Raw genomic sequence first — 20021 nt, 5'->3', positions numbered from 1 at the left:
GCAGGGTTGGTAATTTTGAGAAATGAAGCACGAGAATGCTAGATTAAATAAATGATCCAACCGCAAAAAAACAGCCCAGTGTTGCCATCTCTTTTCCAATGAAAGCAGCACCAGCTCCAAAACGTGCTAAATGTAGCAAGAAATTCGTCAAGACGGCAACACTGACAACCCGTCCTTTTAGGCTCAACTTTAAAGCCCCTCCCCAGAAATTACCATTATGACCGTAAACATATCATAATGTACGTGAACAACCAACATGGCTGTTAGCTTGTGGAACATTCGGGCCGAATGAAATGCTGTGAGAATTTTAACAAGAATATCAAAAAAAAAAATTTGAAGAAGATTACCAACCCCAGCTTTAAGTAGGACTCTAAAAAATATGCTCTTTTAGAAATAACTACTGCCTCAGCTACTTCCATCACATAATTCAAGATAAGATACAAGTTGACTTGATTAAACTTCCACCAATACTACTGACACTAGAATAATGTTTATGAAGCCAAATGACTTATTGTGATGGCACATTTGACACTGGAGTCTCCAGTCCTGCCCCCCCCCCCCCCCACTCCACTCAGCTCCCTGCATGCTCCCTGCACAGGAGTCAGTTTACACGCAACAGCCTCATACCTGCCCCCCCCCCCCCCCCCCCCCCCGCTGTAGGGACTCCCTCTTTATCGGCTGCTGCCGTGCAGCGGTCTATCAGTGTGCCAACAGTCCCCGCAGAGCGCAGAGCTGAGCGCGCTGAAGCTCCGTCTGTCACAGAAGAGCGAGGATCTCCGCCACCTTTACGGGATCCGAAGGAGTGGATAAACTGAGCAGACAAGGTGAGCGAGGAGCTGGCTCTCGTTTTTCCGTTATAAGCGGACGTGTGAGTCGAGACATGCATTTTGGGAAGTTTTCCGGGTATCGATCAGGGTGGATTCGGGTAGGAATTGATTCATCGGATCTGTGGTCGCTGTGATTCTGCTCTCATAATGTGGCAGCACTGTTTTACACTTTTGCACGAGCGAAAGATTGGCACGGATTGCTCGCGCATTGAATGAACCATATGCGAAGTGAACAGCTGAAACGCTAAATAAAATGACATCATAATGCTGTGGCATTGAGTGTGGCACTCACTGGGGATAACTAGACTTTATTATAGTCTGCTTGGCTTAACATACCTATATTACTCTGAATTAATACAAGTTAAATCCTAAAGTGGATACAGCTCTCCCCCTAAGACATAGTCCACGTGTCTGCCCTTTCAAAGTTTACAGGTTTACTTACAGTTTGTCTTCTTAAGAGTCACGCCTGAGATCTTTATGGTGTGTTTATGGCCGATGCCCTATAAGGCAAATTCTGCTTGGCAGCATGTCTGTGATGGATGTCAGACTTTCTTTGTAGCTGGATGATCCATAAACAATACTCCAGGTTTATGGATGGATTTTTTTTTTTTTTTGTGAGAAGTTGACAAATGCAGCAATTTATCATCTGCCATGTAAAGTTATATGTGGGCTCCCTGGTTTAACTCAGCCTTGAAGTCCAGCAGCAGTAATAGCAGCGTGGTATGGAGAGGCTGGTTAAAGCAGATAACCTGGGGCAGCAGGTTTATCCCATCTTAAGTCTGCTCCACACAAAATATTTACATCTGGATGAAATCAGGGGAACGGCGAGGCTCTGGCTTCCAGTCGACTAATCAGAGAAGAGAGGTTTCGTAGTGCTGAAATTAAATTAAGCATTTTCCTACCAATCAGTTCGTTTGTGACATATGCATGTCTCGTTTTGCAGCCGGTCGTACGAATGAAAACATTATAAAGCCTCATAAGACGGTGTTACCTGAGAGCTTTCAAAAGAACAAAAGTAAGTTGGGGACCTGAGGGGCCATTATGCAACTCTCAAAACCGAAAAGACTGTGAAGACTTCCTCCTCCAAGGAGACAATCGCGTGCCCTCGGGGTCAACTCCACCTTGACCCGCCTCTACCCCTCCCACCCCCCCCACCCCCACCCTCTAACTCTCCGCTGATGTGTTTCATGCAGTGGTTTGATCGGTGTGGGGGTGAGGAGCGTAAACAACTTGGAGCTAGACTAAACAGACCACACATGTCCTGTAAACACATTCACCCTGAGATTCGTAGGTGAGCACGCTTTGGTTTGGCCCGTGCGCAGGTTTAATTCATGCTTTTTGATGCAGATCATGGACATGATGGTGCGGTTATGAAGCCTTATTGTTACTTTCCAGAGGGGGGGGGGGGGGGGGGGGGGGTCCTACTTCAACTAACTGATAAAACAGCTCAGACTTCCATCTTTTGAGCACTTTAAGGAGTCCATGTTGACTGAAGAGATAAACTTATATAAGATTACTGTCTTGCAGTTTTGGGTGTGATCACCCTCAAGGCACTTGTTATGCATGACAAGTGCGTATAATGAATTTACTAGAAGCTAGATTCAGGCCCATTATCTCTCGCTACCGTTCCATGATTCAACTTTTGTTTTTCTTGACAGTTTAAACCCACCAATCTGACTTGGTTTGCATCCCTGCCCGAGAGCTACAATGAGTCACAGATCATAAACGCCTACATCCAACACGTTGCACGTGTTTGAACGCAGGAAACAAACATCTCTCCGACTGAATTCCTATACCTGCAAAATTACTGTCTGGGGCCTATATCGTAAACAGTCCCTTCTTTTTTCCTCCCGCGATTCATGTGGCAGTGCGCTAATTTTCCAGCTGTAATACGGCCTCGTCTGTGTTTGATGCTGATCCCAGCGGAGCGGACGAGAATACTTCCTGCCGTTACAGAGCAGAGGGCCCGGGGGCGCAGAGCTGATCGCTGCAGTCTCCGTCTGCGGCGTTGACAGGAAGCCTGACATCATTAACGTGACTAAATGAAATGTAATTTAGGTCTTTTCCCGTCCCGCTCGGCTCACAGCAGCAGTGGTGATATGGATGAGGATGGTGTTGGTACTCATCTCTAAACCATACTCATGAATGTTCACACGCTCAATACACCGTATAGGCGTCCGAACAGAAGCCAAGGAGCCACCACGACACTGACGTCCGCATGATCTAGCACAGGTCAAAGACGGGAATATCTTATGGGACATAATAGCACACAAGGATTCCACTTAGACTTTCATTTTCCAATTTTCTCCCCTGAAAACAACAATGTTTTTTCGAGTCTCTACGAGTGTATAATCTGATCGGTTGGGGCCACATCAGTGCTGGCTGCGGAGGGCGAGCGGAAGCTGCGAGATATTTCATGGTTTTAGCTCACAATGGGCCACTCATGTGTTTCTTATCACTCACAGTCCAGCTGTACCACAGTCACATTCAAGGCACGGTTTCGTTTTCCTGCGGAGCGCAGCCCTGAAAACGTCACATTTTAAGAATGATGTCAAACATTTTGTTCCGTTTAATCCCCGTTTTGTTGCATGGTTAGATGAAAAGTTCCCCAAGTTATGGCGGGAGGCTCGAGTTTCTAATTAGAGAAGAAAACGTACCCTGTTAATGACATCATCTTCCCCCTGGCACTGCATTAGTGTGTGTGTGTGTGTGTCGCTGAACAGCAGCTGGTTTTAGAAATTTGAGGTTCACAACAGTGTGAGACTTCAAACGCTCTCTCACACACACACACACACACACACACACAAGCCACCAGGCTTATAATTTAGCTTTATTGCTCCTTGTTTGGGCCATTGAGTCTGTCTCTGGGAACCTCCTCGCTGACAGTTTTCAGGAGGAACTGTTTAAAAAAGAGGAAGAACTTGTCAAAAATAGTCACAGTTCTCAGTTACATCCAGCAGCAAAACAACTTATTCAGGCAGGTACCCCGTGATAAAGTGATACCCACTCTTATAAAGGATTGCTGGCTGAGAAGGTAAAAACCCACCATCTGCTGTACGTACCAAGCTAGTATTTCTCCTGTTTTGTAAACAACCGAGTGTGAAATCATGTTCATTGAAGTGATAATTTGATGAGCAGGGACATATTTATCAAAATAGATGTAGCTTTTTGGCATGAAACCTCTACTTGTTGGCTTATCTCTTGAAAGATTTATGATGCTGCGCTCTCGAGAAAGGTCTTTGAATACGCTTTAGCGTGCCGGCAGAAATTAAGACTTGCACCAAATGTTTGCATCCAACTCTGGAGCTGATTTGATCATTACCATAATAAGTTTTGTCATTCTCTGCGGGCCTGAAGTCTGCTCTTACATCACTCGCATCTCCATGGGGCTCATAACTCAATCTATAATTCATTGTGGGCAACGAAATCATGAGACATGATCTGACAGATCTCCATCTCCTGACAGTCCCCTGTGTGTGGGTGACAGCTGTGAGAGCAGCCCTTCTCTCCGCCGCTCTCACATCCCCGTAATTGTTCACAGTCCGACCGGCGCCTCTGTCGCTCTGCCACATCCCATCACACTCAACCGTGCCGCGCTGCATGTCCGCTCAACCGCGAGGAACATGACACAGGCCCGGACAGTCGCTCTCCGACACGGGAGCGGGATCGTCGACGCGGCCCCGCAAAACTCTTCCGGCTCCTCCAGATGTTTTCTGATTCTGACAGGAGGCGAGGGAGGCGAGGAGGAGGAGGAGGAGAAGGCACGAACGGCGGGGGTCTCCTTTCCGTGGCACTCGGGGGGCTGTTTGCCGAGAAGCAGGTCGCTCGATCGGTAATGAGAGAGGACAGCTGGCAGGTTCAGGGGAGGTTAACAGCTAAGCGTAGATGGCAGCGAGGAAAAAGCTCGGTCGAGGGTCTTTGTGTGGGTGATTTTCTGTTATTCTTTTCTTGTAGTCGGAAAGTTGTTATGCTTGTTTGAGGGTTTGTTTTGGAAAGGTTGCAAGAGATTAATGTTGGATGTACTAACTGAATCAGCTTTTTAAGAGTGATGGGGCATAACCATAAACTATTTTGGCCAATGTTTTTGTTATTTTACACAAGAGATTTCTGCACGTGTCCTTGCTTTTCTCACTGGCAGAAAGAGGACAGACTCACTTATTTACGTTTCTGCACCAATCAGGTTTCAGGAACAGTTGAATCAAAGTGAGAGTTGTGGGGTTGTTTGCTATGATTTTAGCACTGTCAAATCAAACCTACACATTCCTGATGAGTTTTTTGACTGTTCAATTTTGAGAGTTAATTATTTAGTCAGTGATATCTGCTGTTCTAGATAAATACTGAAGCTTTGCAACCAAGTTTTCAGGGCCTTTTTAATTAACTTTAAAGCGAGCTAGCAAAAAAAATTGAAAAACACTTTTAATTAAATGTTGTGCCTCAAAAAAACAGGATTGGATGATGTTTATCCAATAAGCAGTATATGAATAACACGTGTCAGTGAATCATTATTTCAACTGGAGTTGTACTAAATGAACCTGATCAAACTGTTCAGCTGTGCGGAAAGCAAATTGATACTGGCACATTTTAAGTGGTGGAGAGTGGTGTGTGTGGGGGTGGGGGTGGGGGGGGGGGGGGGTTGACACTACAGTCACAGACGACCTAGTATTTGGGGACACAGCACAGCTGGAGCAGCTTTAAGCTCTAACCAACCCCAAACAAGCGCTGGCACGGGTCCTCACAAGTCGGCGCTAACCTTTTACTGCTAACATCAGCAACATGTGTTTGGAGTAATTCTGCAAATGGTGTGTGAATGTCCTTTTGACAACCTGGTGTGTCTGCGTGAAAAGAGGGTGGGGTTACACAGATGTTACGCTCATTTTCCTTCTTTTTGTTCGCTGTGGGAGTTCTTCATTGAGTACTGAGCATCACCAAAATCACCTCTCTGGTGTTTCGTTCAACGTCCTCAATCTTAAACCAAAACCTAGAAGTAGTGGATCCCACCCTGGATATGTTCATCCATCACAGTGTTGTGAGGCTTTTTGTTGGGACAAGGTTTCACTGCAGGTACACAGGTGTATGATTTAACACCACTTACCATGTTTTGACATTTTAGTTGCTCTTTGCGGGTTTAACGGCCGCCATCCACTGAAGCGTCTTCTATCACTTTGTGGAAGCAGACGTATATGCCTGGCAGAGTGAAAAATGTGCCGACTTGGTGAAATAAAACATCTGGCAGCTGGCCAGACAGTGCTGTCTTTCAGAGCATTCTCCCCAGCTGAGAGCTTAATGAGGGTGCACAGTGTGGGAGCAGGCCTTCATAATTTAAGACCCTGGGAGATTGAGGGATGTGCCCAGAATTCTGTCTATGCACCGCGCTGTAAAAACAGCCTCAGGACAGGCTTTTTTAGGGGAGATCTGTGTTACCCTGAGTTGCAAAGTGCATTCCCAGTCCAGGGCTGTGCTGCACACACACACACACACACACACACACACACACACACACACACACACAGTAGGCTGCTTCTGGTCACATAAGCCAGGCTGGCATGTGAAGGGAGCAACAGCGGTGGTCATAATTTACAAAACAACGCTGTCCAGAGCTGTGGGACGTTTACTTGATGTAGCCCAGATCTGGACACTTGGTATTCAAACTCTCTCTTACTGTCTTCTCCCACACAAACATCCATATGACACACTGCACACTTTGGCTGGCCTCGACCCAAGATTTAGACAAATCAGGTCATCGAGTTAGATGAAAAACTCAAATAGTTGCACTAGTATTATCTTCTGTTATCTTCTTCTTTGTCTACAGTGATTATAGTAGTACCATAGTAAGCTGTATGATTTTTTTTGCATCATTTTTTGTGTGTGGGTAGTCAGGCAGGCTCAATCAGAAGAGACACTAATGTGCATTCAATATGAGCACCTGAAACCTTTTTGACGAATTCTCTGATTGAGTGGCTTTCTTTGAAATAAATGAGCTGCTATTTTAGGACACATTTTTTGATTGTTTAATTGATCCATGCCCCACAGATGAGTGTAGAGACAGTTGTCCTTATTAAAGACAAATACAATTAATCCATTGTCTTTCTGGATCCTTGGCTTTAATAATAATATATTTTCTGTACAGTTCTTATACGAGGATCCAGGTTGACGTCATCTCCTTCTGAGTGCACAAGTTCAACCGACAATAGTTCACTCATCAGAAGTGAGGTATTGCAGCTGGGCTTAACATTCCTGGACGGGGAGGCAGGTTCACGTGTCTCTGTGTGGATTATAAGGTTTCCTAGCACAGTGCACCTGGTGTCGAGATCATCTGAGAGACTTTTGGGTCACTTATGTCAAAATTGGGGCTGGAATTGGAATTGCATTCTAATGATAGTTTAGTCTCTCGTTATTCTCGTCATTTGAAACTGAATTTAAGGTAAATCTTCCAGTCAAATGTTGGGCTGACTTTCAAAGGCAAAGCTTGAGTACAGTTATATTTGCTTGAAAAACTGTAGCTGAAAAAGTAAACACTCAGTGACTCATAAAACTTTATAGGTCAGAGCTGTTTAATTATCAACAGCACCGGCACTCTTAGCAGAGAGGAAAAGGGAACTTACACAGTCTGTTGATAAAAGTAAGAATACGTGTGAACACGTTATCTCAGCAGACGTTATCTGTGTTAGCACTGCATGGGTGTAACAGTTCCTGTAAAGGCCAGACTTACAGTATAACGTCTCTTACAGGTCGTCACGCGTTAAAGCATTGAAATCTCATTGTTTTAATTATTACCTCAGATAAGTGGAATATAGTCACTAGCAAGTGTTTTCGTTATCGATTATTAGCCGACATGCCAGTTGGCTAATAATTATCTGATTTACAAGCTAATTATCTGTTTAAAATTATGTTTTCTAAGTTATTTGAGTAGAATGTGAATTATACCTATACTTTTTTAAAATTTAGTTTCAACACAGAGGCCAAAATGATAATTTCCTTAACGAGTTCCGGCTAAATTTACCAACAAGCTAATAAGCTTATTAGCTAGTAATTAGCCAGCTTAGCCAATTGGCGTGACTTACTTAGTTTACTGGCTAATTAGCTGTTAAATTGAAAGGTTTTTGGTTATCGCGAGCAACTTGCTTTCGCTGACTTCTGTGTTTTCACTTTTGACCGTCACCTTTAATATTGACATGGACTCATGCATGCACCCAGCATGGCACGTGTCTTATCACTGTCATCTTAAAGTCTGCCCAGGCCTCTTTGTTTTGTTCCTCCAGAGCTCAGCTGTCTCTGCGATGATTTGCTTTGAATGACAAAAGAGCTGCAGCAGTGAGTTAAGACCCCATCTTGTCACATTTTACTGTTTGAGAGGAGGCCTATTCAGGTCGGAGGTCCCTTAAGTCGTCCCAGGTGGCCTAGCCATCCCCAAGGTAGCCTCTAACCGTAGATCAAGCGGTTAACGGCGCTCACGGCCTCACAATGGTGACAGGATTTACAACTGGCTACCAGGCTTTGTCTTTGAGGGGACAGTGTCTGTCCCGTGGCTCCATCTCTTACATTTTACTGCCACCATGTTGTTATTTGTCCCTTTCCCTCCCTGACTAATGAGGCAGAGCAACCAGGTCAAGACTTATCTGTAGACCTACAGGAGGACTATTGTTGTTGGGCCATTAATAATGCAAAGGAAGACCGGTATGGATAATAGAAGAAGACACCTCCTTTTCTTTGTCCTGCCCCATCACAGACTTCTTGAGGTTTGTAGTGTTGGTTAATGACCCAACCGGACAGACTCATGAGTCGTGGCTCATTACTGGCCCAGGCAGGCGCTTTATATTCACACTGCAGAGAATCGATGTGCACAGATGCTTCATCATGACATGAAGAGCTTTGGTTAACGTTTGAACATTTCAGTCCCTTAGTGATGATCGTTAGTCTGTGTCATCCTGAAGAGTGCTGCCAGATGTTGGTACAAAGAAAGGGACAGAGAAGGAGAGTAAAGGCGTTAGAGATGGCCAGTTGGTTCCTTGGCGGCAGCAGATGTCTCTTATCTGTCCCAGGATTTATTTGACAGGTAAGTGTGCTGCATTCATTCCAAGGAGCTTCAAAGGTGGCCCATGTGAATTTATTAACCTCGTATCTCGTGTTTACCTCACCGAATGCATAATTCACACGCAAACTTCCTTTAACCTTCTAATCCGAGGCCAGATGGTTTTCTTTGGATACGCCCAGCGAGCCCGGATGAAGTTATTCTTCTCTGTGGGGTAAACAGCCACTTCCTGGATTTTTGTTGAGGTGTTTAGTTCTTTCTTTTTTTTCCTCCATCAAATATTTGTACGTGACAGTAAAATCGATAGCAAAACGTAAACATAACCCGCTTTGTGTTCTGAAGGGGTCAAATGAAAGTAGTCCAAACAATGCTGTTGATTAAAAGGAAAATTGACATGACAGGTCTCTGTCAGGGCAGCGGAGCATCTTGATGTGGCACGACACAAAACATCTGGTTCCTCTTTAGCTGCATGGGGGCGCCTGGCTAAGCCTCCCCTGCAGGCCGGGCCATCCGCTTCACAGGGAGGACACGGGGGAGGCGGGGAAGGAAGATAGAGGGCAGACAGACAGACAGAGAGGAGTTGTATTAAACAACAGAGAGATGGAAGGTGTAAGACAGCGGTTGCACTTTTAACGAGCTGGTTAATGTTTGGATTCCGTCGTTATCGTTTGCACTGACCGCACGTCCCATAAATCACTTTCAGAATGAGATTTGTTTCCTTGTATGTTCATCCACTTAGTCCCGGGGTCGACAACCTTTTCTATCCAAAGAGCCATTTTGCTCTATTTTCCACCAAATAAAATTCGTCTGGAGCCGCAAAAGCTATTTGATATCACAGCTTATAAAGTTGTATATATAGTTATATTATATATACAAAAACTATAGTTTGTTGTATTTATGAAAATATAGAACAAGAATAAAGACAATTATTGACGTTTTTTTGCAATTTTACCTGATATAACAATATCAAACTCTTATGAAGAGGAGAGTTTGCTGCAGCAGCTGAGAAATCGCTCTTTTTCGCTCATCTCCAGCGTGACACTTTTCAGCACTTGCTGTGTGTATGTTCTGGAAGCATTGAGGTAAGCCAGCATCGTTGGCAGTGAAAGCAAATGAAGACGTCCACGCAGAGTTAAACTCTCCATTTTCCTCCGTGACTTTTCTTTTTTTGGATATATCCATTGATAGTTTACAGAGGGCGGGTGTCTGAAAATCATGATTAGTCACCTGCAGGGAAAGACTCTTGACAGGGGTAGAGGATTTAACTGCCTGTGTGAATAATTAACATATAAGATTCTGTTCGTTCTTGCTTATAAATTATATTCTCTCTGAACACGTTTCTCTTTTTGGAGAACATCATGTGAGATAACTTCTTCGATTAGCGCAATTTCCCTGCTCTTCTTTCTATTTCCTCGTCTCAGCCCCGTGTGTGTGTGTGTGTGTGTAAACCTCGCTTGAGTCAGGAAACTTGTCAGAATTCCCATATTTGATTGGCTGAGCTGCATCACGTGATGCAATGCATTGGTCGGTGTGTTTCCTGCACCGCCTAACAAGTGCCGTAACGGCTGAATAAGAAGCGCCGGTTAAAGTTTAAACTCGGTGCCCAATATGTATAATTCCGAATTATCCATCGGTTTTTAGTTCCTGGGTCCGGATCCGGTGCGCCAGTTGGGGACCTCAGGGAGCCGCAACAGAGAGGCTAAAGAGCCGCAGGTTGCCGACCCCTGACTTAGACTAACATTAACTATCCTCTTGGTCATGTTGTAAAACCTGTGTATTGTGTAGCCATAAACTGGCCTAGAGCGACCTGTGATTAGGCTCACATAGAGCTGTGTAATACATATTTAGTTGCAATGGACCAGAGTGCTTACTGAATAGTTGAACAGCATCTGAAACCTTCTGCTCCCATGTATTTTGGGGTGGGGTGGGGGCTGTAACTTTCTGAGACTGACACTTGGAGAAGCTTGCCAATTCATGCAGAAATTTGCCCAACTTCTCTTTGTAGCGTTTAAATGTGTACATTTTGCTGAATTAACAGCTTTAGAAGGAAAAGAGAAGTCAACTGATGACGACATAGTGCCCACATCAGTTTTGTTTTGTAGCTAGCGATTTTTTTGTGTATGACAGAGGATGTTTCCTTTGGACTCTGGACGACTGGTTCCCAAACTCTTTGGTCTATGACCCTTCAGAGGCAAGCAATGTCTTCTTCTGGCCCCCGTCACGGGTTGCTTTAATACAATAGGAATTTCACTTATTTCAGAGTCCAGAAGAGGTAAAACTCTCCAGCATTTCTCAAGAAATAACTTCAGAAAATAAATGTTTTCCCTTCTTCTGACCTATTTTGTTTAGAAATCAGATATATCTTGCAACCCCTCGGATTACTGTTCCACATGAAAATTTTACTTAACTAACATCAATTCTTATAAATAAAACATCTTGTTTTGGCAAAAGCTTTTGAAGCTTGCACTTAGATGCAGGGAGCACACAGTAAATAGAGCAGGAGAGAGGCAGGAAGAGGGTGATGGAGTAGGGAGGAAAATAAGAGGGTAAGGAGGCCCTTTGGCATATACAGGAGATGTAGAGAGACGAAGAGTGGGAAGGAGAGCAGGAGAGTTCAGCGGGAATGAAAGACACAAGGCTAGATTGCATTATGAAGTAGAAGGTCGGTTGGGGAGGGGGGGGTGGAGGTTAATGACAACCTACAGTGAGAGGCAAAGGAGGTCACGCACCAAGAGAAAGATTTTCACAAACCTTGAGATCACAGCAGAAGGTGCTAATCTGGCTCTAATGGTGGCTATTGTTCTCCAGCTAATCCCACTTGAGTCACTGGTTCACTCCGTGTGTGTGTGTGTGTGGTCAAATGTACTACGCGCATTTCTTCTCCCTGATGTTCCATTTTTGTTTGAACATTTTATTGATTTTTTTTGTTGAAAAGACTGCAGAGTCGTCGTCTAATTTCTGGTTGAGACATTGTGTCCCAAACAGCTGTCTCAGATTTAGTCATATGATGTCCGCGATAGCACTCGGAGCAAGAGATAACCTCTGAAAGCGGCTGGTTTCCGTCAAGCTCGTAGTGTCAGATTCTATGAATGCACACTATCGTGAAGAGTAGAGCCGAGGAAAAAAACATTGGAAGCTGGAAAATATTGTTCTCTTTGTTGTGGATTTCAAGGTTATGAGCGTTTGGATTAGTTGCTGTGTTCATATCATTTTGCATGCTTTACCCCCATCCCCCTGCAATGGAAAGCCACCATCGGGATTAATGACTTTGTCTAGGCTCCTGTGGTGATAATCCCCCCTTTAATGCTTCAATAGCATTAACCTGCGCCCTTATCCATTTTAAACACAGATGGGGAACAGATTGTTCCGGAAGAAAGGTGTCTAATAAATACCCAAACCCCAGCAACAAACCGTAACCTCTCTTCCCACTTCCTCCTCATTTTCTACCCTTTTTACTTGTGTCATGCCCTTTCTTTTCCTTCCACACCTGTTGAGATTTTTCCCGGAACTCTACCCAAACAATGGTTGACTTTCCCGAGCTCTGACAGACCGACATCTGGAAAAAAAACAACTATGGCCGTTGCCCCCCCCCCTCTTCCTCAGTGAATTTATAGTGGCGTGCCATTTGACAGGCTCGAGCTCCTGTGTGAGGGGTGAGCAGACTGAACCAGGTAGAGTTACGTGAGTGTGAAATGTCACCGTCTAATGTATCAATAGTAGTTAAGCATTTAGTAGGAATAGACTATAGAGTACTAAACGTCAAGCTGAACCCTGGAGAAAAATGTACATTTTAGGAATCGCCTAGTGAAATAAATGTTTTTTTAATTGTAGCTATTTTGTAAGCCAAATAAAAGAAATAAAAGAGCACTCTTCTAATGTGGAACATTATTTTGATCAATATATTTCATAAATGAATGTCCATCAACAAACTGCTGGTAATTTGCTGATTTTGCAGGTTTGATTTTGGTGACTTTGGTTTCTAACTTTATCCTCAGCTTCGTAGCTCATGACCTTAGTTGCATGTCACACTATTATTTTTACTATCTAATCACAAATGCTTTATAAATACAAGATGGAAAACCGAGGGTTAAGTGTTTACCACTATCAGCTGAGTCATATGGTTTGCCTTAAATGATGAGACATATATCCCTTTTCCTGCCAAAGAAGGTTGTTCATTGTTTTCCCCCATGTGAAGGAAAAGTTAAAATAGCATTTGATAACACTTGAGGCAGACCTGACCGAACAATAAGCACAACAGCCTCCTGTCGTCTAGCACAGAAACACAGAGCACGTATCTCTCCAGATGGACTCTTTATACATTTTGAAGGGAAGTGAATGAAAAACAGGCTCCACTTGTGCCTCTGGGTGTATCTATACATAACAGCTTCAAGTTTAAGAGGCAAGTTCTTTATCTTCCTGTTTTGCAAGCGGCAAGCTTCTTTTTTTGTCGACATGAAAAAGGTACAGGATGAAAGAATGCGTATGGCCCTCTTTCATTTTCAGGGAAGCCTCTTATTGCCTCGTGCTGACACACACACACACACACACACACACACACACACACACACATACACACACAGCTTGTAGGCTCAGGTGCAAAACTAGAGCAGATTCACAAATATACCCATGACCACATGCACATACATGCACACATACATAGACACACGATCATTTAGCTTGGTTGTTTTCATGCTATAAATACTCCTCGGGTGCAGCCTTTCCCATTATAGAGACGTGCAGCCTCCTTCCCCCCCTCCCGAATACTCACATAGTACGAAAACTTAAAAGATATGAAACGTCTTTCTTCACAGAACACATCATCAACGCAAAATGAGGCAGCCCGTTTCACCGAGTCATGCCTTATCTGTGTTCGGTTTAAAGCGTCGTGTAACTTTTTTGAGTGTCTTGTTGATTTGAAGAACAAGCTGTTTGACTGTGACAAGAGTTATTGCTTCAGAAGTGTAATGGTTTAATTAAAACTGTTTAAATGAGAACAACCTCAGTCTCCATTTCAGTTGAGATGTTTGTTTAAAATTTTAAAGCTGTCATTGTTATTTTGCTTAAGTCACATGTCCTGGTGTGTTCATGTCGTGGCAGTGACAGACAGCAAAACTGGTGCTTGTAGCAGTGCTTTGATATGGGGGGAAAAAATATAAATATATAACATTGATTTTGATGTCAAAATAAAATCCGCCAGTTTTTCTCAGTGATCCGAATTACAGGATGTTGTACTTGCTGCCATTTGTCTTGGCCTAATCTGCCCATGAAAGAAAATAACAATGCAGTATTTCCTGAGCAGAAAACAGGCACATCATGTGGATGGACATCAGACATTGTTGCATCCATTCATCTTTCATCCCACACTTACAGGATGTTGCAAGAACGTCTGGACAACAGACAAAACTGCAGGAGGACAGACACAAACCAGACAAAAGTTAAAGAAATACATGCATAGGAAACATTACCCACATGTGCTTGTTAATTCATATATGGGATATCTATGTTCACATTTAAGGAATTGCTGATATTATGTTCGGTCACAAAGGAAAAACACATTTTGTCTCACTTCTAAAATGTTTCTGGTTCAGCTGCAACATGTCAATGTAGCCTGTAGTTGAACCCTTAAATATGTACTCATTGACTAGTGTTAAATTCTAATAGTAGTGTGCTTAGAGTATTTAATATGTAAGGTCATCAAATGCTTACACATGTCAGCTCTGTATTGCAGTCTGCTCCAGACAAGTAACTCCCTCCAGCTTTAAATAAGCAGAATCTGAGCTGAGCTATAGGGACCACCGTCCTTCCTGCCATCTGGTTTTTGTGGCTTTGCCCTGGAGAATAACACTTCCAACTAAAACCCACTCTTTCTCTATCTGTGTCTCCCAGGGGTCCCCGCAGGTGAGGTGAGGACAAGGACGAGATCTGCATCTGCCCCATCTGTCCATCAGCGAACCAAGTGCCTCGGTGCCGGCCACCCTCAGGTCACCTCAACCACGACGGGCGGCAAACAATAAAAGTCTTGACCCGGCGTCCCTCAGACAACCTGCACAAAGCAAATATTTAAGGCCATTATATCTAATTTCTCCAGGCAGCCGTCACTGAAAAGATCAACAGTGAAGGGTGTTGTTGGGAGAGAGAAGGAGAGAAGAAGAAAAAGTGGGGGAGGAAAAAGTAACTCTTTCAAAGTGCACCCTGCCTGCTATTTCTGCTGCGGTGTGGGCAGGGAGCGTCTCATTTGGGAGGGCTCTTGGCTGACAAAAAAAGGACTTCCCTGTGCCCTGCCTGACTATCCAAATGCCTGTGTAAATACTGGATAGAGATATCAATTTGTCTGGGCTCTGAAATTGCCCAGAAAAGAGACTGCAAGCTATCTATAGAAAAGGTTACAACAAACTTGGACTCTGTGGTCTCCTGAATTGCTACGTATCTAATACTCCTCAAAGAAGATTCAAGAGCTGTTTGAACAGGAAAGAGAGCAGGTTTCGTCCCTCAGAAACTTTTGCAAACTGCCAACAACTGCTCTCTGGGGGACACCAGAGGCTGTCGGTCATTTGAGGGCTGCAGTTTTGATGTCTTTCCCAGCTCAGTAAATCAACATGAAGCCCCTAACGCCAGCTGGATCCCCCTCTCCTCTGAGGCTCCTCAACAAGGGTCCAGACTACCTGCGCAGGCAGATAGACGGTGGAGGCCACGGCCGCTCCATCAGCGCTGTGGAGAGGCTTGAGGCGGACAAAGCCAAATATGTTAAGAGCCAGCAAGTGATCAACACCAAACAGGAGCCTGTGCTGGTGCCATGTGCTACCCCTCCACCGCAGCCACGGCGAGCTATATCCATCCCCGGGAGTCTGACGCCTCGTTTTACCCCGCGGCTTTCATCCAACACCCCCTTCTCTACACTCTCTGGCTCGTTCACCTCAAGAGATGAGAATGAAAATGATGACTCCAGGAAGGAGAACAGACAGACCTCTGTGGACGTTGAGGCGCATAACAGGAGCAATGTGAACAATGTACTGCCTCCCAACCCCAGGACTCCTGGCATCAACTCCTTGGTAGCGCCGCACAGCGCCCCTGTACTCAGGAGAAGCACAGGCAAACGCATGTTGAGGCCGGACTCCCTCGTCATCTACAGACAGAAGAAAGAGTGCAAGAGTCCCAACGGTGCAGCGGTGGGGGACAACAATAACACGGAAGTGAGGGGCTACAGTTTTGTCCGCCGCCTCTTCCAGGGCTCCATGAGGGAGAAGGGAAGCGGAAGTGAAGGCAGAATCCAGAAGATGGTGATCGGTGAAGAGAAAGCGCCTTCACGGGATGGAGACTCCCGCATGTCTTGGACCAATGAGAAAGACACTACGAATGGAGGACCAGGAAGCAGAAGGTCCAGTAAAACTGATCCAGAACGCAGCCCAGGGTCTATCCCCAGCCCTGGGTTTAGCTCTACGCTTGAACGGACTAAGAACGGATTTACAAATGGTACCGGTGATGGTATCACCAATGGCAGCCACTCAAATAACCACGATGATGAGAATGACCCGTGGAAGCGGGCGTCACCCCCACCAGCACCCAGAAGACAGTTTGGGGAGTTGCGGCGCTCGAAGTCAGACCTGCATCTGCGCTGCTCAGTAGCGTTGTCGGAGCAGGAGCATTTCTTTGACTTCTGCGGTCTGGACGTGGACATGGTAGAGCGTCTGGGTCGAACAAATTTCCTCTCGGGTGCCAGCTCCATAGACACACTCTCATTGGCCCTCCGCAGTGTCGCCGGTGACGGCTGCTCGGAGCCCAGCGAGTTCTCCCAGCACTCAGGAGACGGGCTGTTTCAGGAGGAGCTGGCCGATCAGCCTCCCACTGGCGTCTCGATCATTGAGAGGAACGCTCGCGTCATCAAGTGGCTTTACGGGTGTAAGAACGCTGCTCGAGAGGGACCCAAAGAGTCAACTGTTTAATCTAAGGACAAAGAAACCATGTGCCGTGGAGTGCAGAAGGAAGAATTTTGTTTCTATTTTTGGAGCAGCAATGCAAGTCAAAGCAGCAAAATATGATTTTTCTTTAAATTTGAAACAAATTTCTCTGACAACTTAGGGTTTGTTTCAGACGCCTATCACTGCACGTAGGGTTAGCACTCCATGGCACATGATGACCTTTTGTCGCTTGCTCTCCCCAACTCCAAAGAGACTGTTTCTTCAAATGAGAGGACAACAACTGCTTCTAGTTATCTCCTGTTCAAATTGATATATTGTATTTATAGATCTATTGTGTGGGTGTATAGACAGACCTTACTGATGAATGGAACCATTTCCCCCAGGATAATGTTTTATTATGTGTGCATGTGTGTGTGTGACTGTGTGTTGAGTAGACGTTGTTGTCCACTCCATTTCTGAAATCAGTCCCTGTGACCCTCTACAAGGCACATAAGTGTATGTTCGTCATGACACAGTGGGCACAGTTAGTGCGCTTGACACCAACACTTTCCCTTAATGACTAAATTAAAATGGAAAACCACTAAGCTATGTTATTTTTTTCTAAACTGGAAAACTGTTGTGTGAGTGTGAAGTGAACCATGAGTACCTCATCAGGATCTGTCCCAGTTTAGTTTGTGTGTTGCCTTTTTTTTCTTTTTTTACTCCTTAAACGCAGGCGTTGGAACAAACATGCGAGGCACCCCTGTGGGGTTGTTAATGCACTGAACTGGACAGAGAGAGAGGAAATGAAAGATAGACATATGGCTTGAACTCTTTACGGGAGCTTCATCTCATATAACGTTAATTAAACACTGAGCTGGATTCAAAGGAGCTTCTGCTTCGTGGAAGACAAGGGGCCATGTGTGGCCAGTCATTTTGATCTCATTTTCTAAACCCCAAGGAGGGTTCACACAGTATATACACTGTCCAATAATCACTTGTGACACAGTCATTGATTACCACAGCTAATGCTTCATGCCTGTTCAGTGCTCATAGCTGTGTAAGCTATATGGTTGCAAGCTCAGCAACAGAGAAAGATTCCTGTCAGAGAAAAAACAGACATTTACAAGCAAATACGAGCACAGCGAGGACTTAAAAGTCACAAAAGAAGTTACAACAATTATATATTCACCTCCAAAAATAAGAGAGCTCAAGTTGTCAAACCCTTTGCAGCGAAATGTTTTTAGGATGTCACTTTTACCATCTGTCAGTTTGCAGACGTTGAACTTTCCCAGCTGACTCAGTCAGCCGTTCCCCATCAAAACAAGCAAGGGGAGGCTGAAGCCTCCTTTCTCTGATAACCACGGATCCTACCTCACTTCATCCATCCTTCAGTGATTCTCACTTTATCTCCATGAAAGGATGCCACTGAAATATGAACTGGGGGTCTGCCGAGGTATGCGGAGGTTAGACTGAGAGGCGTTCCGGGGTGAGAACTACTGAACTCAAGGGCACGATTTATTTCTACATGTGATAAATTAACACAATTACAGTACTTGCAGCTTTGATATGATATCTTTTCTGTATTCGTCAGCATGGCACACTCCTGAAATCCCTTCAAATGTTTTTGTTTTTAATATCTCCCTGTTGAAAACCATTTGGTTGCATGTTTACAAAGTGGCTCCGTGAAATTCTGAATCTCTTTTTTTTATTTGATATATATATATATATATATATATATATATATATATATATATGAGAGATTTAGTTTTTATTCCAAAGAGGTTTGTGTATGATGTACACAGCAAATAAACACAAAGAATGAAATATGTGTGTGAAGGTGATTTCTTTGTGGTCTTTCTTGTGTTTTTGGGTGATTAAAAAAAAAGGAAAAATCTGTATTAATAAACCAATTACTGTGTACCAATTAGTCAAAATAAGTGTCCCTGCATAAATGATACTTAAGAAATCCTGTGAATATTTAAGAAATAATGAATTCATATTACAAGCAGTCAATATAAAAAAACATGAAGAAAAAGCTGTGGCTGTTGTTCTTTAATCTTCTTAGAGGGTAATGGTTGACTGAGTCAGTGTTGTGACGCTGTCTCATCCTTGACTCTCTGTGGCCTCCCTCCACCACATCACGTCTCATTCTTCACATTATCTCAAGTGGCTACGCGCTAATCCTTTTAGCATTCCCTGCATGGTATGCTCTTGAGTGAGTTGCAACAGGTTGTGTTTATAGACAAGAAGGCCTCTGTGTGGCCTGATGCTATGTCTACGCCGTCCGAGAGCCGACCTCCACCCTGCCTGTAGACTCTTCCTGACACTCTGCCTTTGTCTCTTCTCTCCTTCTTAGACCTGCTGACTCAGCTTTTGTTTCTGCACGCACCAGTTCACAATGTATTCAAGTCTCAAGGGGAAGGAAATCTAGAGGTTTTTTTTTGTTTTTTTTATGTGCACAGGTCTCCCCTGTCACGAGCTTTAATGCTGAAGTGAAAATATCAGATGACATTTTTTGGAGTTGGTCCATTTATTGTCATTTTGGGAACTATGCGTGATCACTCTCGTGTCGACGGTTCAATTAGAAGATCGATGCCATTCTCACATCTGTCCATCAAGTTTTGAGCTAGAGCCATAGGCTATTAGCTTAGCTTAGCTTAGCATGAAGACTGGAAGCAGGGAAAACAGCGAACCTACCAGTGATGCCTCTGTTCACCAAGAAATAGTTACAGCACACAATTCCCCATAAAAAAACACAACTTGTCATATTTAGATTTCTGTTTGTGTACAGATGAATCAAACAAGCTATATTTCGTTAATTAGTGAGTTTTAGAGGTGCTGAAAGGCAGATTTCTATACTTTGGAGAGCCAGGCTAGCTATTTCCAGTACTGCTGCTAAGCTAGGCTAATCGCTGACTCTAGCTTTATTCTTAAAATGCTTTATAGCTGAGAGACAAGATTGATACCACTCTCGTGTATGACAGATAACTACAGCCATCAGCCGGTTAGCTGAAAACAAAACACTGGATGAAGGTTTCAAAACCCACAGCACCTTTAAAGGGCACTAAGTAACACGTTATATCTGGTTTGCCAAAGTGTCTCCAAGTGTAAAAATGGCGATTTGACTTTTACTGCCATGGAGGCAACCAATGAAAAGTTCTGGAAATTGTAGGCTGCTGGTCCCAGCCAAGAAATTGTCCGGCACATAACTCTTATTGTCATTTTTGTAGAGATGACCTTACAGGTGCCTTTAGTCCAGCTTGGTAT

General features: G+C 44.1%; 1 protein-coding gene across 1 annotated transcript; it reads left to right on the top strand.

Annotated features, from left to right (window-relative positions):
- Positions 1–707: 707 nt before the first annotated feature.
- fam110d (family with sequence similarity 110 member D) lies at positions 708–18755 on the top strand. Its single transcript, XM_076106845.1, has 2 exons — positions 708–824; positions 14743–18755. The coding sequence occupies exon 2, from the start codon at positions 15453–15455 to the stop codon at positions 16794–16796; it is 1344 nt and encodes a 447-aa protein (XP_075962960.1). The 5' UTR covers positions 708–824; positions 14743–15452; the 3' UTR covers positions 16797–18755.
- Positions 18756–20021: the final 1266 nt, after the last annotated feature.

The sequence above is a fragment of the Anarhichas minor genome, unplaced genomic scaffold (genome assembly GCF_050575085.1).
Source record: "Anarhichas minor isolate MPS153535 unplaced genomic scaffold, ASM5057508v1 ptg000035l, whole genome shotgun sequence".
In the NCBI taxonomy this organism is placed as follows: Eukaryota; Metazoa; Chordata; class Actinopteri; order Perciformes; family Anarhichadidae; genus Anarhichas; species Anarhichas minor.
This window is presented reverse-complemented; position numbering and strand designations above follow the sequence as displayed.